The 20,560-nt window shown below is 42.9% G+C and overlaps 1 protein-coding gene across 4 annotated transcripts in view; it reads right to left on the reverse strand.

The window, feature by feature from the left end:
- LOC147020573 (focal adhesion kinase 1-like) overlaps positions 1 to 20,560 on the reverse strand; it is a 110,013-nt gene that overhangs the window by 30,599 nt on the left and 58,854 nt on the right. For all 4 annotated transcript variants that reach the window (XM_085896009.1, XM_085896008.1, XM_085896007.1 and 1 more), the window contains 5 exons: positions 17,128 to 17,232; positions 16,285 to 16,489; positions 10,372 to 10,486; positions 3,941 to 4,022; positions 3,497 to 3,594 (listed from right to left, as the gene is read on the reverse strand). In XM_085896009.1, the coding sequence (XP_085752135.1) occupies positions 3,497 to 3,594; positions 3,941 to 4,022; positions 10,372 to 10,486; positions 16,285 to 16,489; positions 17,128 to 17,232 (605 nt within the window). The remainder of the gene's footprint in view (positions 1 to 3,496; positions 3,595 to 3,940; positions 4,023 to 10,371; positions 10,487 to 16,284; positions 16,490 to 17,127; positions 17,233 to 20,560) is intronic.

Consider the following 20,560-nt stretch of genomic DNA (forward strand, 5'->3'; position numbering starts at 1 on the left):
GACACCAATTTGTAAACTGTTGAGGTTTTATTAAAAAATGGGGTACATGAAATAAGTTGTCAACTTGAAAGCCGTGAGTTAATTCAAAACCGCATTGAAACCTGTCATGTGTAACTTTGGGGAGTTTTGAAAGTGAACCTGTCTTGTGTGTGTAACTTTTGGAGTTTTAAAAGCATTGAGTATTTCATTTGAAATATTTGTTATGGAATGTTATCAAATGGTATTAGAATTTGAGAGTTAGACAGTAGGGATAAATAAATTATTTATGAGATATCCTTCTGTTTTGTGCCGTACGCTGGTTTCACCTGCTTAACATTAGACAGGACATATTCTTGCACGGAAAGCTTTTCTACCGTGCTTTTCCTCCGGGTAACTGGTGCACTCACTTCGGTGGCAATACATAATAGCTGTGTTAAAGACTACTTCTGTGTCGATCGCCTGTCTTTTGCATGCCGAATGGGGACCCACAAATTTGATTGGTGCCAGGCCTTCAAAAGATTAATCCGGCCTTTGCCTCAACCTGACAAATCTCTCAATCCAGGCCACTGCTGATAAAGCTGACATCATCTGTTTAACAGAATCCTTCCGACAGGCCGTCCCTAACTTCTTAATGTCTCTCCCCAGCTCTTGTCTCTGATTTAATAGGCCCGGACACCACCCCGTTGGCAGAGATGCACTTTACATCAATAATTCAATTTCTCACTGCCCTGAACTGATTTTACACCTCCCAACCCCCAGGAAAACCTTTGGCTGTGACTTCCCCTCTGCTCCCAGCCTCCCACCTCTTCTTTGTGTGTTGTGCCATCATCTAAAAAGTGATGACTACATCTACATCTCTCTCAGACAACATAGATCAACTTTTAACCATTCATCCAAACTCTCTTCCTCATATGTGATGATTGAAATTGTCAACATTTCAATCCGCTGGGTGTTGGTACCTCTCGCACCAGCCATAGCACTTCATCAAAGGACTTCTGTGACTGCGTGGGACTGACTCAACATGTGAACTTTCCAACCCGGATTTATACCAATGGCAAATCCTCCCTTCTGGACTTTGTGATGACAAACCTCCCTGCAAATGTCTCCTGCTCTTCCTCTGCTCCAATTGGTTCATCTGATCATGTGCTTCTTCGAGTCAAAATCTCTGGTTATTCTCAGAGAGCTGCATCAATGCCTGAGGGTTTGGCATGACACACAAGCAGATTGGCAGGGACTGCAAACAGCCATCTCTCTTCAGGACTGGTCTCCCTTATCTACTGCCCCTGATGTTAACTCGGCCTCAGAATTCTACCACAGAAACCTGCCCTCTCTCATGCCAGATTCATCCCATCTCGTCTTCAATTATCCTATCCCTCTTCGTGCCCATGGTACAATGAATCCTGTGGTGATGTGGTTGCTTTGAAAAACTTGCCTTCTCTTCCTGCAAGGTAAACCTGACCTAAGGCAATCTCAGATCATTCCACAAAGCCAACAATGCCCTACCTTTTCCCTTTTCACGCCCAAGGTCATCTTCCATCTGCTTGGAAATCGGCCAACATTGCATTACACAAAGAAGGTGTAAAAACCGATCCCCTTAACAACAGACCTATTAGCTTACTTCTAATGATCAGCAAGGTCATGGAATTCATCATCGCAGATGATATGAAATCCTTCCTTTTCTCCAACAAACTCATCTCAGATCACCAATTTTGATTCACAACAGGTCACTTTGGTACCTTGGACATGCAGCTTTTATTCTCACAACAATGGATGAAGGTCCTCAATGTCAGACCTGAATCAAGACCGTGTCTCCAGACATATCTCGAGCTTTCAATGCAGTCTGTCATCCTTCCTCGCTCTCCAAACCCTCTGCCTATGGCATCCAAGGCCAACTCCACACAAGGCTTACTGACTTCACCTACTCTCTAGCCAATGTGTGGCACTCAACGGAATCCTCTCACCTCGTCTCTTTGTCAAGGCTGGAGTGCCCCAAGGCAGTGTTCTGGGCCCTGTCCTCTTCCTCATCTTCATCAACAAAATCCTCTCTGACTTGCTGGAAAATCCCCTTTATCTCTTTGCTGATGACTCCATCCTCTGTCATGACATCCCTCATCCTTCAGACAGGCAGGTTGCAGCCTCTTCCCTTTCTTTAGACCTTGACAAAATCAGAAGCTGGTCAAGCAATTGGAATAAGTCTTTCAATCCTGACAAAAATCTCAAAATATATCTCTATCTCTATCTCTATCTCAATCTCAATCTCAATCTCAATCTCAATCTCAATCTCTCTCTCTCTCTCCAAATGGACTGTATACTGTATATCAACCTTCCCGCCCCCTCCCCATCTACTTTCTTCACAATTCTCCTCAAGAAGGTCAGTTCCTGAAACTCCTGGGTCTCACTATAAGGCATGATCTTTCTTGGGCAACTATATTTCAAAGTTTTCCTCGAAAGCCAATCACCAATGGAGCATCCTTTGTTGTGCGAATTCCTTCCTTGGCACACCTGAATTCCTATCCCCCAATGAGGTGTTCATCTGCAGTTTGACGAAGTACTGATCTCCCCTCTGGGCTGGTGCCCCTCCCTCACACCTTGCTCACCTTGACGCCGTGGAAACCAAGGCCTTCAAGATCATTGGAATCTCCTGCGCTGAAGTTGAGTCTCTGGGCCTAGACTGTCTCCTTTCTAGTCTTGCAAGCTCTGCTCTTTCCATGTTTTGTCCCCTCCTGGGATTATACAGGACGAAAGTGGTCCACCATCAACCGCCCTCTAATGAAACTCCCAAAATCTAGAATCACTACTCACCTCCACTCATGTGTTCCTTTGTTTTCCCCGCCTGTGGAATCAACTTCCACATTCTCTTCAATCTTTTTTCCCTCCAGGTCTTGAAGACAGCCATTTACCACCAATCTCAGATCATCCCCATTCCAAAAGTATGATCCTTTCTAACCCCATCAACCTTCCCCAAGCTCACCTCTTTCCAAATTTACAGTTTTTTCCTTCCTGAAAGTTTGCTTCTGTATCCATCTTGTTCACCCCCTGTGTTCTTCCCTAGCCCTCATTCTTCCCCAAATTTCTTATTTGTCCAAGTCTCCCTCTATTTTGTCCCTCAACCCTGTTGTTGGTGTGCTGCCCCCCTCTCTTTCCATTGTTTTGTTCTGCTACCTCCTGATCTCTTCTCTGTTTTCCACAAGCCTCGACTTTGCATACAAGAGTGTTTTATCCCCTCTGCTGCCACTACCTTTCAAGGAACACTGCTTATAAATCTTATCATTTCCTTCATCTTGTGTTTCAAATTTTCCATTGAAATGCTTTTTTATGTGGTATTAAAAGCAGTTTTAGAAGCGTCTCATCGGTAAATTTTTAAAAACCACAAGATTTGTGTTACTACTTCTCTTAAAATATCATGAACAATGTACAGTGACAATCATGGAAGATTGTAGAGGAAATACAAAACATCTGACAGTGAGAAAGCTCTCAGAAAGTTGATATACGGAAGACAAACAGCATTCAACTTTACCTGATTTGTGTCTTTCTCAGTATTCACCGTCTCCGAATTCGTCGCTGTCCGACGTGTCAACGGCCTTGGGGGCTTGTGGGGAGCAATACAGGAAGCCCCTGGAGATAAAGAACAAGACAACGTTAGGAGCAAAATGATCTGGATTTTATTGAGGATGGTTTCTATATTGCCTTGTGGAGGACAAACGTCCTGGGTTTGGTGGTGGCAGCAGCAGGAGGGTGTTTTTTTACTTTGGTAGTGGCTGTACAAACCATATCTTGTGGAAGAAAGAATTACATAATTGTGAATAATGGGCCATGATCATCCAAGATAAAAAGGCTCTGCTCTCTTTACATCATAAATGTAGTGAGCTGAGAAGTAGGCGAGAATTGTTGTGCTATTTAGTGGGATTCCAGTTTACAATCAGCAGTTCACATAATTATCAAGAGTGTTCCGTTTGCTCACCTGAACTCGGAAGGTTTGAATAGGTTCTTGCCGTTCCTCGGTCCATCTCTCCATAAACCAGGGCAGCCGGAGTTTCACACATCTGTGAGGTGCACATGCAGCTGACAGTCAGGTATAAAATTGTTTAATTCTTATTTTTACTCAATACTACCTCGTTATTTTCATCTTTTATAATTCATTTGGGAAGGTTTACCTCTCTCTGTGATAGAAGACTGGGATAGTTTATCGATAGCTGTGTCTGTGTCTGTGTCTGTGTCTGTGTCTGTGTCTGTGTCTGTGTCTGTGTCTGTGTCTGTGTCTGTGTCTGTGTCTGTGTCTGTGTCTGTGTCTGTGTCTGTGTCTGTGTCTGTGTCTGTGTCTGTGTCTGTGTCTGTGTCTGTGTCTGTGTCTGTGTCTGTCTCTCGAAGTCACAGACATCCAGCTCAGCACATTTCTGACCTGGACTTTGCTGATGACATCTGACCTGGACCTCTGACATGTTATGCGAAACTGAATTTCTGCTTCACAAGTTTGAAACTGCTGCTAAGTCCATTGGACTGGTACTCAATCCTGGATAAAATGAAGTATATGCACGTCAATCCTTCTGCTGATTGTGCTCAACTTACTGTTGATGGAAGTTCGATAGATAAAGTGAATGACTTCAAATACCTCGGCTCCTCCACCAACACACAGTATGACTTAGAATACGGAAAACCTCAGGCTTGGACAGCAGCTCAGGTCCTCAACAAAGTTTAGAGATCTCCAGTCCGTCGACAAAGTAATCTGAGAATATTCAAAACTACTGTTGAGTTTATCCTTCTCTATGGGTGTGAATCCCGGACCTTGACCTAAACAATGGAGAAATCATTGGATGGTACCTACACCCGATCGTTTCACAAAGTCATAAACGTTTCTTGGCAAGACCATATCACCAACAGAGATTTGTTGTTAGGCAATGCTGCCTTCGTCTTGCGGGTCATGTGATGCGCCATGAAGAACCAACAAAAAGTCCGATGCTGAAGGCCCGAGGAACCTTGGAGAAGACCAGGCCATCCTCTCATATCCCTCTACCACGTCAACGAGAACCCATTCAACATCTGAGTGGTGTTGAATTAGTGAATGCTATGTCCAATCAAACCAGACTCGGTGGCATAATCGTTAGTGTCCACTTTGAATCTGGGATGTCAGTGGTTCAAATCCCTGGTGGGTCATTCCAAAGACGTTTTTTAAAAAAGGTACATGCTGCTTCCTTGCTTGACTCTCAGCATTTAAAAGGATAGAGCACAGACAAACAATGCTGGAAAGGCATTGGTAAACCACCCAGTATCACCCTTGCCAAGAAATTGCTTCGGCAGCACCAACACTCTCTGAAGAGTAATAGGGTACATCAAATTAAATCAATGAACAATAAAGAACATTGGCAAATCTCATCATGTCACCACATTAAGTGGATGTCAGAAGAAGAAGATAATTCATTTAAAGCCTGTGCATGGTGAACCTGATGCCAAGCCTGCTAGTGGGGAAATCACACTCAAAGCCTGCTTTACAAAGAGCCAAATATTCAGGTGAAGTCTATGAGGTGTGAGGTAGATTTATAGAGGCTGAAATAATTGAGCCATGTTCAGGTAGCGCCTGTGAACGGTTAGCCAGGTTCAGACAGAGCCTCTGAAATGTCAGCAAGGTACAAATAGAGCCAGATAGGTGCAATCCAGGAACCAAAATAACCTGTGAGGCATGTGATGCTTTAACATAGAGTCTGTGAGGTGTAAGCCAGGTACAAATAGATCTTGTGAGGGATGTGATGCTGAAAGAGAGCCTGTGAGGTGTGAATTGGATTTAAATAGAGCCTGCTAGATGTGAGCTTCATTTAGATGGAGGGAATTTTGCTCGAGAGACAGGTCAGGTCAGGTATGGGAGCATGTGCCAGAACAGCGCGTCGCTGCGTCCACTTTCCACCGGTACTCCAGGGGCCTCTGTCTGGCCATCCCCCAGACAGATGCCAGGCCCATCCCCATCTTCTTGAGATGCTGGTCAACCTGCTGCAACCACAAGGCACGTGATCGGCCCATTGGCCTCCTCCACTCACGAGACTCCCTCGCTGAGAGAATCTGGTGAGCAGGATCAGCGTCAGGAAAACGAGCCACATGTCCATACAGCCGCAACTGACGCTCACGGACCATGCAGGTAACAAATCTCATCCGAGTCTCTCTCAGCAACCGCTCGTTGGACACAAAATCCGACCAGCAATAGCCAAGGATTCAACGAAGAGACCTAGTACCAAAGGAATTAAGTCTCCGTCTCAGATCCTTGGTCAGAGTCAAAGTCTCACATCCATAGAGAACGACTGGAAGCACCAAGGACCTGAAGACTCGGACTTTCGTCCTCCCGCACAGGTACCGGCAGCGCCACACCCCATGATCCAGTGAATCCATGACTCCCCAGGCCCGACCCAGACGTCTATTGACCTCTGACTCGCAGCCAGCAGAGACATGAATATCACTGCCAAGGTAAGTGAATCTCTTCACGACCTCAACATCCTCAGCACAAACAGACACAGACAGGACAGCAGCATCCAATATGTCATTGAAAGCCTGGATCTTTGTTTTGAGCCAAGAAACCCGTAATCCCAGCGGCTCCGACTCCTCATTCAGCACCTCGAGAGCCCCCATAAGGATATCTAAAGTCTCCGCAAAGATGACTGCATCATCTGCGAAATCAAGGTCCGAGATCTTGACATTCCCAAACGATGCACCACAGCTTGATCTCTCCGACATGCTCCCTAGAATCCAGTCCATACAAGTGCTGAAAAGTGTGGGGGCCAGTACACACCCCTGACCAACTCCAGTAACAACTGGAAATAAGTCAGAGATGGTACCACCACACTTCACAGCACTCTCAGTACCAGAGTAGAGAACAGACATCAGATCGATCAGTTTTGGTGGCACCCCATGAAGACCAAGAATCCTCCAGAGGGCATCCTGATTCACTGAATCGAACGCTTTACAGAGATCAACATAGGCTGCAAGCAGCCCCTGCCGAAACTCTCGTCTGCGTTCAGTGAGGACCCGAAGATCAAGGATACGGTCAATCGTTGACCTCTTTGGTGTAAAGCCTGACTGCTTTGGACGCTGGTGCTCATGCAGATGGTGGCGAACCCTATCAATAATTATCCGAGCAAAGACCTTGCCCGGCACTGAGAGCAGCGTCACCCCTCGGTAGTTGTTGCAGTCTTGGCGATCACCCTTCCCTTTCCAGAGAGGGACAACAAGGCCCCTCTTCCAGTCAGTTGGGATGATGCCTGTGTTCCAGGCAGAGCACAAAACTGCATGCAACGACACAAGTGCAGCATTTCCAGCAGCCTTGAAAAGTTCAGCATGGATTCCACAGATCCCTGGAGCTTTACCCCGTTTCAACCGGTTCACCGCAGCCCGTGTTTCCACAAGCGAAGGTGGACCACAGTTGATTGGAGGGTCAGCAACAGGGATTGTAACACCCCTGACGTCCAACTCGACAGCTGGTGGATCAGCCTGGTACAACTGCTAATGGGAATAATAGGAGAGACCGGAATACCATTGATTTATATAAAGACCAGAATGCATTTAATGGGGAAATATTCCTTTTTATTTAACAAGAAACCTTTGCTGTTTGTTTCACTGACATCAGTCATGTACTTTTTGCTTACTATAATCATTTTTTAATTGTTAAACCTATAACCTAATCACCTAATGTGTTATCCTGTATTCCTTTGTCCCACTTCAGGACTTTTTGTTTAATTCTCTCGAAGTCCAAGGTGACCTTTCTGATAACACTGCAACTTTTGTTTTAATTATGTCATTCCCTGTCCAGTTAGTGGACACGTAATGCATTTTTGTGTTCTTTTACCTATATGCTTATCAGACCCTCTCCACTCTCATTTGTGTGTGTGTGTGTGTGTGTGTGTGTGTGAATGTGTAGATATATATATATATATATATATATATATATATATATATATATATATATATATATATATATATATATATATATATATACATATATATACATATATATATGTGAAAAATTCATTGCTGGAGTGAAGAAATAATTCTGTGGATGCTTACGTCTGGATGTTTCTTTGACTCATTGGTACCAAGTAAAATAAACTTTTCTCTGAAGTAAAGTACCTTCTGTTGTGGACAGTAAATTACTCGGTGTCTGTCAGATTTGAGTAACAGGATTTACATTCCAGTCGGCTAAAACGTGAAGAATAAAATTCCACAACAGCTACAGAATTCTACAACGATCACAACAAGGTCAGAATTCCTCAACACATTTGAGTCGATGACAACTGAAGAGATGTTGGCTTTTATTGCCATGTTCAGGAAAGTCTGCATACTTCGATGGGTTGGGCAAAATAAGCAGATGCAGTTTAACATAAATGTGGCCGAGAAGGTGCCATCACCTGTGATGCTGTACTTATGTGCACAGAGGAAGGATGCAATTTTTCAGAGCAGAGCAGCCTTGTATGCTCAATGCAAAGTCCACAGCATGGAGACAAAGGTGCCTTACAATGTCCAGAATTATATAGTATGTCCAAACAGACAGCCCTGGCCTCCGATTTGTAGTTCAGGCATAACAGCTCCAGGGTCAGATAATATGCATGCAGGAGTATTGAAGGATGGTGGCAGAAGCAGAACAGATAAGCGTGATAGTAACAGATATTTTAAACAACTCATTGGTGTTGTGTCCGGTTACAGAGAATTAGGGCAATGTAACACTGTTATTTAAGAAAGGATCCAGAGAATTAGGGCAATGTAACACTGTTATTTAAGAAAGGATCCAGAGAATTAGGGCAATGTAACACTGTTATTTAAGAAAGGATCCAGAGAAGAATTGAGGAAAATACGGACCTGTTGGTTCAACTTCAGTTGAAGGGAAAGTGTGGAGTCTTTGAGGAACAGATATGGAACCATTTGAATAATTTCTAAGATAATCAACTAAATGGAGATATAATGTTTAACAAAGGTAGAGAAATTCGATGAAAAAGTTTCTGACTGGATGGATGAGGGAAGGGCAGTGGATGTGATGTATCTTGACTTTCAGAAAGCATTTGATAAGGTACCAAATAGGAAGCTGTTGGCTAGGGGTGAGGACTTGTGGAGTGGCTGGTAGAATAGCCAACTGAATTGGAAATTGGCTTCGTAATAGGAAACAAAGAATTGGAGAATAGCTGACTGGGGTTTGGTTCTACGTGGTTGGATATATCCCAGTAATCAGATATTGTGTCATTATTATTCATAATTTACATCAACGATTTGGACAGAGGGGTTCAGAGTCGACTCTCTAAATTTACAGATGACACAAAGCTTGGAGGTAAGATAGATGTGGTGAATGCATGGAATGGTCTCCCTGCAAGGATATATAATTCGTGACAGTAATGTCAGTGGATAGTTATGATATCGACTTGGAAAGGTATCTGAAAGTAGTGGGGATGAGGGAGTACCAAGGTGTCCCATTTGGCCCATAAAGCCTGCGCAATCATGCCAATATCTAAGTACCCCCTTAACATGTCTCACTCTTCCCTCCAGTGCTTCGAGCAAGCAGCGCGTCACAATCTCACGTGAACACCCATACATACCCATGGCCATGTCTACCCATATTAACCTGACCTAACCCAACCATCTTACTTGTAGGTTATTGTGCTTTCTCTTTTTCTCTCTTTCCCTTCTCTTCTCTCTTCCTGTTCATCCATTTCCATTTTTGTTTTTGTCCAACTGTAGCCACACTGTCCCACTCCACTGTTAATATATTGTCTATTTACCCTGTATGACCCATTTTACCCTTTTTGCCCTCACTCTTCCATGAGCCCAAATCTTATTTTAAAAAGCTACAATACAACAAAGTAATCACGTGGCAGGTTTTGAAATGCTGCTCCAACCACATACGGAGAAGCAAGTGTTACTAAACGTTTCACATCACATACTTGTTGCTGAGTTGTCACAAGGTGTGGGAGCAAGGGGGCGCTGTTTCCATTACATCAATTTAATCTTTCTGAGCTCCTACGACCTTCACATCTTGTAGGTGGCCAAGGAGACTCTGAGATGAGATGAGCACATAGAGAAAACAGTTGTTGCACGTCTGTAACTATAAATAATACTCCGAGGATTATTTCAGATTTTAATTATTATTTTTTCGTTTCAGAAATGGGACACTGCTTTTTCATAGGTAGTAGAGCCCATTTCAGCTGCTAGAACCTCAAGACTCAGAGTGCGGTCAGCTGGCATAATAATATGTTCACCAGATCATGAGAGACAGGTGGATTACCCCCCCCCCCCCCGGCAGGTCACGACTGAGCCAGCAGGGTGAGAGGGGTGTTGAAGGACAATAAGCAGAGCGATAAAAGGAAGGAAAAGCGGGAAAACATACTGGTGGCATAACAGATGCAGTAGTAGTAAGCTGGTACTGTTAAATACCTCATTAGGAAGGCTCATGGAATCCCAGGCCGACAGGCGAGGCAAAACTGAGATTATTCTCTTCTGCTGATCCACTGACTCTTGTTGCTGCTTGCGTTCCTCCGTGTACAGCTTACTGCGACAGAACAATTCACACCACTTCAATCAAAGCAATGAGAAATACCGGTGTTACAGTGATTGATGGAGTTCATCTTATTGTCATTCACCGATGGTGATTAAACAGGATGACATCCTGAACTACATCCAGAAATTCCTCATCTGCTCTACACTTTCCATGGTTCCTGAACCCATTATATATCTGTCAAATTGTAATTCCCAATAAGCAATGCTCTTCCCTGATGAGATGCCTTTCTGAATTCTTCACGATCCCTTCTATCCACTTCCCTCCCCCCAGAAGACCTTCACAATCCCCCCAAAGAGTATCTTACTGTTCTTACCATCCCAATCCACATGTAATCCTTAATATCGCCCTTTCTATTGATACAATATTATCATTTAATTAATTTTTTTGTATACACTGTCGAGGCTTGTATGATAGCTAACACACAGAAATGTAGAACAAAGGGAGCAGGAGACAATAGGGGTAGGAGAGGGAAGGAAAAAAAACAGTGGAGAACAGAGACATGAGGAGATCTGTGGAAAGGAGAGGGATGGGGTGAGGTAAACAAGATGGACACTACAGGGACTTTCAGGAAGGAAAGCAGGGAATTTGAAGGAGGTGAGTTTAGGGTGGATCAGTGGGGGTAGAAAAGATCATGGTTTTGGATGGGGGAAGATAAGAGATGGTGATGAAGAGCTGTTTTGAAGACCTCGAGGGAAGAGTGGGATTGAAGAGAATATGGGAGTTTGTTCCATAGGTAGGAAAAAAAGAGGAATGAAAGAGTGAAGGTGAGCAGTGATTCGTGATTTTGGTAGTTTTACTAGAAGGGGGTTGCTGGCGGACCTTAAGCGCCCTGCGGAAATATGGGGGAGCGGGGGGAAGGCATATCTCAGACAGAGTTGGGGGGGGCGAGATCAGAGAGGAGACTGTAGAGGACAGAAAGACCACTGACCTGCCTGTGGTGAGAGAGAGTGAGAGGCCCAAATATTCAGCCTCACCGCGGGAGATACCAATGATTCTAAATGTCTTGGTTTCCGCAGCGTGAAGCCGAGAAAGGTGAGATGCAGGAGTACCAGCCCAGAGGGGGAGAGCAGTACTCCATCAGGCTGCGGACGAAAGATTTTCTCAGATCAGGGGCTCAGGTGTGCCAAGGAAGGACATTGCACAATGGAGGATTCCCAGTCGGCAACTGGCTTTGGAGGCCAGCTTGGAAATGTGGCTTTCCCAGGAAAGATCATGGCTGACAGTGAGACCCAGAAGCTTGAATGAAAGGATTTTTTCCAGAGGATTGTTGAGAAAGTAGATGGGGGGTGAGGGGGGAGGGGGGAGGTTCCAAACGATCCTTTCGGAGAGACATTGTGAGAGTGTGAGATTTGTCCGGATTGAAAGACATGTTCCACGTGTTGGACCAGTTTGTGATTTTATCCAGATCTGCAGTGAGCGAAGAAGCTGCTACTTACCGATCTGAGGGATGACCGATGGTACGGCAGAGGGTGGAGTCATCAGCAAACAGATAAAGAGGATTTTCCAGAGAGTCGGAGAGACCATTGATGAAAACAAGAAAAAGAACAGCGCCCAGACATCTTTCACCCAGATTGTTCCTTCTCCTCCAATTTTCTCTTTCCTCTCACACCTATACATCCTGTAGCCTTCTAGTCCTGAACTCAAATTACTCCCCTTATTAAACCAAGTATTGCTTACTGCAATTATATCATATTCCTCGCTATCTGATTCAAGCTCATCCATCTTATTTTCTAAACTCCTGGCATTGGTTTGTAGTGTTTTTAACTTTTCCTTTCCTGTATTTTGTTTGACGTATTATATTTTGATGCCTCCCCTCATGCCTGGCCTTAAACTCGTGTTATCAGCCACAATTCCTTACATCATCACCTCTTCACTCTCCTCTCATGAAAAATAGAAGCCTTGATTCCCACTGCAAACCTTGCTACCCTTTTTTGTTTAGCCTCTGGCTATCATTCTGTAAAAACATCCTTTTGCCTCGAAATGATTCCCATTCCGTCCTCAAGGCAAAAACCTTGATGCCAACACCATTGTTTCAAACACAGGTTAACATCTATCCAGGGTGTGATTTGTAAAATTTCCAGTTGGGGGGTGGGGGGGGTGGGATAAAAATGACAGACATCATGTTTTGTTTTTGATATATCTGACTTTTACAACTTACAAGCAAAACATAACAATGGTGACATAAAGCTGAAAAGCCACATTACAATTAAAAAACTGCCCCGTGGGGGACTAACAGTTATTTCCTCAACAGGTCAGGTGTGGGAGCACATATGAGCATCTTCCTGCCATAACCAGACAGAATGTTATCGTTTCATCACCTCCCAAAACTATCTCCCCACCCTCCCACTGTCTGAACTCACAAAGCTGGCATCACTGCATTCCCTCACGACATCTGCACCACTACCTGCCCTAACTACACCTGTACCACTGCCTACATCGCTACGCACACATACAGTAACAGCCCTCCCTCACTACCCCTGCACCACTATCATTTCTCAAACATCTTTTCACTACCTATCTTTACCTGCACTGCCGGCTTGAATTGTCGCTAAAATGACGAGGCCTTCAAGCACATACATCCAAGCAAAAACAATACAATTACCTGCTAATCTGATACTAACTCGACTGCAAGCTTAAGAAATAGGAAGTACACCACGTCCAAAACAAAATCACGACAGCGAAAAAAAAAAACCCAACAACAATAATTACAACTTTTTGCTTCTGCAGGAATGAGTGCCGATTCCACAACCCGCAATCAAGACCAGAAATCGGAATGATGGCAGTTTTCTTTCTTTTCCTTTTTACAATGATCTCAGGGTCATGGTGGAACTTGTACATAAATCACAAGCAGACCAAACACATCAGGTGACACGAATGTACTTTTACATGGCTCTCAAAATGACAAACCAACATATTGTTACGAATTTTGCCCGCCCGGCGTGCGATCGGCCACGTAACTCGAATCGCGACGCGTCGCCCACCGGAACGGACAATTCAGTCGTGACCCTCCTGGAACTATCGCCAAGGAGCTAGTCACGGGTGGGGGTTTAACCTCACCACAACACAGTCCGCATTCTAGCCGCGCGAAATAGGGTGAATCGCCAAAAGTCGATATACCTAAGTACTCGCACGGGTAACCTACTGAGGGGTTGTACCACGCCACAGGTCGACTCCGGACACGAACCGCATAAGCGGCTCATTCTGTGCTACAGGGATAACCGAGCGGAGTTATCGTCGACCTTGACGGTTCAGATTGGTTACCGGGTGTTTTAAACCCACTATCAATCCCTTACGTGATGCAAGATGGAGATTCAACAAAGGAAAGGACGAAGCGAAACGGGGGAACAATTGGACAAGCACACTTTTATTTCACACATGTAAGCAGGCAAATAGGAACAAAAGCAGGCAAATAGGAACAAAGGAAAGCACTACGACCGAATAAAAGGCAATTATTTACAGCACAGTCACTTATACAGGTTTTACTTGTTGGACTGGCACCACAAACACACATACAAAAGCCCGAAAAGAAAAGAAAAGAAGTGACTTCCCTCATGGACCATCGAGTCCTCCTCTCCTAATACCATCAGCGTGGTCGTGCCTGGTTCAGGCCTCCCACGCGGCTGGCAAACCCTCTCCGGCACCCCTCATCCGGATGCGCAGGTCCACCACAGGCCGCACTGCGGCACCTCCGTCCGCATCTCCAGCAACAGGCCGCGCCGGGCCACGAGAGAGGAGGAAGGGAGCGCTTTGGAGAGCGAGACCCAAGGAGAGAGACCGAGCCTTTTTGGAGAGAGAGTGAGAGATCGAGCCTTTTTGGAGAGAGAGCTACAGCCAACATGAGCCATGATCAGAGAGAGAGAGAGAGAGAGAGAGAGAGAGAGAGAGAGCTACAGCCAACATGAGCCATGATCAGAGAGAGAGAGAGAGCTACAGCCAACATGAGCCATGATCACAGAGAGAGAGAGAGCTACAGCCAACATGAGCCACGATCAGAGAGAGAGAGAGAAAGAGAGAGGCTGAGCCTCACGTCTGTTTGCCTTTTGTAAGGCGGGGCTCCGCCCTGTTCGTGGCTCCACCTCTCTTCGAGGCGTTTCCAGAAGGCTCTCGAAGGGGGGTGTGCCCCCACTCCGACTGCCTCACGCCGGGCCTCCACCAAATGGGGAGGGAGCTGCCCTGCCCCCCTTCCCGTGCCAGCCTTGGCACCGTAGAGGGGTGCGCAAACCCACGCACTAGCGCAGGTTTCTTTTTTTGCCGTTCTCGTTGGTTGGTTTGAGGTTGTTGGATCCAAAATAACGATAGAGAAAGAAAAATGGCTAACTCAAAGCGTCACAGCCCGGATGAATCACACATATTCCCCCTAAACAACAGGTGTGGACTAACTACACATGAACTTAGCGTCATAACTGATCTAAGGACCCTTTATGGTGTATTGCGAATTTCCACAGCCGTAACAATATTACATGGCATTGAAACTCGGGTAGACACTCGGCTTCATTTGGAAACGGGACATGTTTGATGCAACTAGCAAGTTGCCCGTGCACGCAGGAGATTCTAAATGGGGGTGGGATGGAGGAGGCAAAAATGCAAATGGCGTCTTCTTTCATCGAGCTGCCAAGCTGGGAGTGACAATTCACATTTATTGCCACATCTGATGCAATTTAAATGTTCTAATTGACGGCTAGGTGCTCCTTTTGAAGCTATTTGTTCGATATATGTAGCTTTTTGATGCCGCGAGCCTGTAATCATTTGTATTGGTATCAAAGTCAGTGACCAATTGCAAATTAATGGTATGATAAAATATTTTGGCATAGACGAGAAAATGGGGGAAGAACGGGAACGATAAACCACGTTTTAAGTTGTCCATACAATAAATAGGATAGGTAAGACAGTGTACATGGAGAAAAATCAGCAAGTTCAGGAAAAACAGGTGGATTTGTTCAACAATTTGACAGATGTTTGATATGCTCCAACTTATCACTATATTCCTTCAACAACCCTCCCCCCCCACCCCGAAGAGTACAGAGACAAGAGTGAGAATTGCTTTGTCATGCATGTCCCCCACCGATGTGATATTTTCTAAGTTTAAAAAGGGCATAACTCTGAAAAATTGATGCAATGCCCTGAAACTTGAACTCGTTCTGTAGCTTATCATAATCAATGAAGGCTTTTGTGTGCAATTTCGGTTTCAGCTGGACTTTCCACACCACCAATCAGGTCCCTTTATTTGGGCGGTATATAATGGAATGTTCGGTGCCGAAAATAATAATAAAAAAAATAACCCGATGTACATACATGAAGAAAAAACATGCGTACGGCGCACGTGCATATATAACACATCTTGGTGATATGCCTGGGATTATTCCAATTGCACTAGGCCATGGACTAATATGCACTGTTTCATAGCGACACATGATTTTAATTGGGGTGGAGTCAGGCCAGCTGTCCAGCCAATGGGTGTAAAGCAGTGGGGTGGAATCAGAGCAACTGAGAACTGACCCTTGTATAATATTTGATATTGTCCAAGTCCAAAAAGGATATACTGTGTGAAAAATTGATGAAATGCCCTGAAACCCAAACTTGTTCTGTAACTTATCATAATAAAGCCAGGTACCAAGTTTCAGTTAAATATGTTTAAGGGTATGCGGAAAAAAAAAGGCTGAAAAAAAACCACACGTGGGACGGATGGATGGACAGACAGACGTCTTACACTCCCCTCCGGTGAAACTGGTAGGGGACTAATAACATCACTTTGGAGTTCATACATAGGTGGCATAATTGTTAAACAAAACCTGAGATTATGCTTGAGTTGATGAAACGGTGGCCGTTGGGCTGGGAACAGGCTCCAGCAGGAGGTCATCAGGCCGAATAGTTGTGGTGGGCAGGATTTTGGCAGCATGGGTCGCTCTCCGGACTCCACAGCTTGCAGCACATCCTTACGAGACCTATCATGGAATGGGCTGGCCCCATATGACATGATCTCCCACATGCACATGCCTGCGGGATGTGAGCCGGAAGACAGGGAATTGAAGAGAAAATTAGAAATCAAATACATTCTCCTGTGGAGTGTTATGATAAAATCAGCTGTTACACATCGTAGGCATGGGGAACCTCTGATCCAAGGGCCAGATCCGGCCCGTGACACGTTTTGATCCAGCTCACGTGATGATATTTACCCCGCGCACACGAAACAAAAAGCGGAGTTAAGCAATTGGTCCATGTCCATCCGACCATCTCTGCCTGTCTGTATGTCCATCTTATCAGTTTATGATTGAGGAATAACATATAAATTGAACGTTAAATTTTGAACACGAATTAGAACAGGAATCGAAAGACAAGTTGCCATTTTACAATATACTATTTCAAATTCATAGTGACCGCACATGCGCAGAGAGGAGCGAGATAATATTTTTACTTTGTCTGCCTGCTAGATAATCAAACAAATTAAAAATCACGCCAAACGTGCTACTTCCTTGCTTGAGGCTCAGCTTTTAAAAAGGACAGAGCATGGACAAACAACCATAGGCTGGCAATCATTGTGCAGGCTTTGATGGACCCAATGGCCTCCTTTTGCATTGAAGTTCCTTGTAAGGGAACTCGTATTACCATAACAATCAGCTCTTAACCAAACTGACCAAACATCCAGATGTCACTAAAGGTAGAAAAACGAGCTGAAGAAATGGATTCTGGTGCCATCCATTGTACGGCCATCAAGCTGATCAACTGCAGGGCTCGCTCATCTGGAAGACAACATCAAACACACAATAAATGTGACTTCTACTGGGATGCACCATGCACTGTGGAATCTCATTTTCGAGGCAACAATCAGGGAGCTGTCTTACTTATTGAATTATATGAAAAATAGAAAATAGAAAATAGTTATTATGGATAACAGTTGGCTCGTTTGACAATAGAACGAGTACTAAAAGGTCCACAAAGGTCAGACAAACTTCATAAAATCCACAAATACCGAATAAAGTATGCACCACGTGTGTGTGATGAATAGCACTCCATGAGCTCCCATGTTAGTAACTGGTTGAGATAATACCCACAGTGGCAGTCTATGAATTACATACACATGAGGGAAGGGAATGGGGAGGGAGATTGGTCGGGGGTGGGGTATAAATAATAAATTGAGAAATTAAGAGATGAGGTTAACAGGTGTGAAAAGTAATGGTTGGAGAGTGTGGGGAAAAGGGAATGAGGCTTGGAAGGTGAGAAGAGGAAATGGAGGGAAGTAAAAAAAAAATTTCTTGAATATCATTATATATATATATATATATATATATATATATATATATATATATATATATATATATATATATATGTGTTCTGTTGGATATTATCGGACACAGGCATGACCCAATAATGATATATGTACACACAGTACCTATGGAAAGTCCACACGGCCCTTTTTCAAATTTTTCACCTTTTGTTGCCTGATAACCTGGAATTAAATTCCATTCAATCAGACTTTTTCCACCTTTATTTACACATTGTAACCCACAACTTCCAAGTGAAAAACAAATTCTACAAATTTCAGAAAATTGATTAAATATACAAAACTACAATATCTTGGTTAGATAAGTGTCCACACCCCCCCCCCACCCCCTTAAAATAGAAATTATAAATTAGCTCAGGTGCAACTAATCACCTTCAAGATCACACACCAAGTTAATTGGTCTCTAACTGTAAATTGTTGTGATTCTGATGATTTCATAATAAAATCAGCTGTTCCTGAAGGTTTCCTCTGCTGGGTTGTGCATTTCACAGTAGACTCAACCATGAGCACCAGGGAGCTTTCAAAAGAGCACCGGAATAAAGTTGTGGAAAGGCACAGATGAGGGGATGGGTATAAAAATATTTCAAAGGCCTTGAATATCCCTTGGAGCACAATCAAGATAATCGTGAAGAAGTGGAAGGCGTATGGTACCACCAAGACCCTGCCTAGATTAGGCTGTCCCTCCAAACTGGTTGACCAAGCAAGGAAAAGACTGATCAGAGAGGCCACGAAGAGGCCAATGGCAACTTTAAAAGAGCTTCATGCCTTTATGGCAAAGAGTGGTCACTGTGTGAACGTGACAACAATATCCCAAACACTCCACAAGTCTGGCCGAAACGGTAGGGTGGCAAGAAGGAAGCAATTATTCAAAACTCTCACCTTGAGTCACATTTGAAGAATGAAAAAAACCACTCCCGAGATTCTGAAGCCATGTGGCAAAAAGTTTTGTGGTCTGATGAAACCAAGATGGAACTTTTTGGCCTAAATGCAAAACGTTATGTTTAGCACAAACCCAACACAGCTCATCCTCCAAAGAACACCATCCCTACTGTGAATCATGGTGGTGGAAGCATCATGTCATGGGGATGTTTTGTCATCAGCAGGGATTGGGGCACTTGTCAGGATAAAAGGGAAAATGGATGGAGCAAAATACAAGAAAATCCTGGAGGAAAACCTGCGCCCTCTGCAAGAAAGCTGAAATTGGGACGGAAATTCACCTTTCAGCATGACAACGACCTGAAGCACACAGCTAAAGCTACACTGGAGTGGCTAAGGAACAAAAAGATAAATGTCCTTGAGTGGCCCAGTCAGAGCCCCAACCTAAATCCAATCGACAATTGATGGCATGACTTGAAGATTGCCGTCCATCAATTCTCACCATGGAACTTGGCTGAGCTTGAACAGTTGTATACAGAAGAGAATGGGCAAATATTTCCCAATCAAGGTGTGCAAAGTTGGTAGAGACCTATCCCAAGAGACTCACAGCTGTATTGCTGTCAAAGGTGCTTCCATCAAGTATTAACTCGGGGGGGGGGGGGGGGTGGACACTTATCCGAGCAAGATATTCTAGTTTTGTATTTTTAAATAAAATTTCTGAAATTTGTAGAATTTGTTTTTCACCTGGATGTTGTGGGTTACGATGTGTAAATAAAGGTGGAAAAAGTCTAATTTAATGCAATTTAATTCCAGGCAAAAGGCAACAAAAGGTGAAAAAATATTGAAAAGGGGTGTAGAATTTCTGTAGGCACAAGACACTATATATTCTCTTATAGGCTATTCTGTCAGCACCGTTTCAAAATATATATATATATATATATATATATATATATATATATATATATATATATATATATACATACATATATACATATATATACATATATATATACATATATACATATATACACATATATATATATATATACATATATATACATATATATATACATATATATATATATATATATATATATATATATATATATATATATATATATATATATATATATATATACATATATATATACATATATATATACATATATATATACATATATATATACATATATATATATACATATATATATACATATATATATATATACATATATATATATACATATATATATATATACATATATATATACATATATATATATATATATATATATATATACATATATATACATATATATATATACATATATATATATATATATATATATATATATATATATATATATATATATATATATATATATATATATATATATATATATATATATATATATATATATATATATATATATATATATATATATATATATATATATATATATATGGGATTTCTGAAATTCTCCGACATGGACAAATTACATGATGATATCATCACTATGACGTCATGATTGCAAACCCAAAAGGGTCTCTTTCAGTGTAAAATGTCAAAGTCAAATGCTTTCACCCATCAAGCAGATGAAAAGCGAAGCTACCGACCAGTTTCGCCTTTACTGGGGTTCAAAATGATGATTATATGTATATACACACATGTAAATGGAATGAGTATCCTGCTGCATCTCAATGGGATGTTTACAAACAAAGGCAGACACAATTGTACAACATGTGTGTGTGTGCATGTTTGACTACAATTCACTAAAGGTCATGATTGTGTTACTTAAAGACTTGCTTAAATAATATGATCATAAATGTTGAGCTGTTATTAATCTTTCAGTCGTCCATTACAGTAGGTATTTCAATCCCTACTCCTCCTGATACACATGCCTTCATGT

This window comes from Eptatretus burgeri, chromosome 9 (genome assembly GCF_056783735.1).
Source record: "Eptatretus burgeri isolate ZD-2024b chromosome 9, Ebu_testis_v1, whole genome shotgun sequence".
In the NCBI taxonomy this organism is placed as follows: domain Eukaryota; kingdom Metazoa; phylum Chordata; class Myxini; order Myxiniformes; family Myxinidae; genus Eptatretus; species Eptatretus burgeri.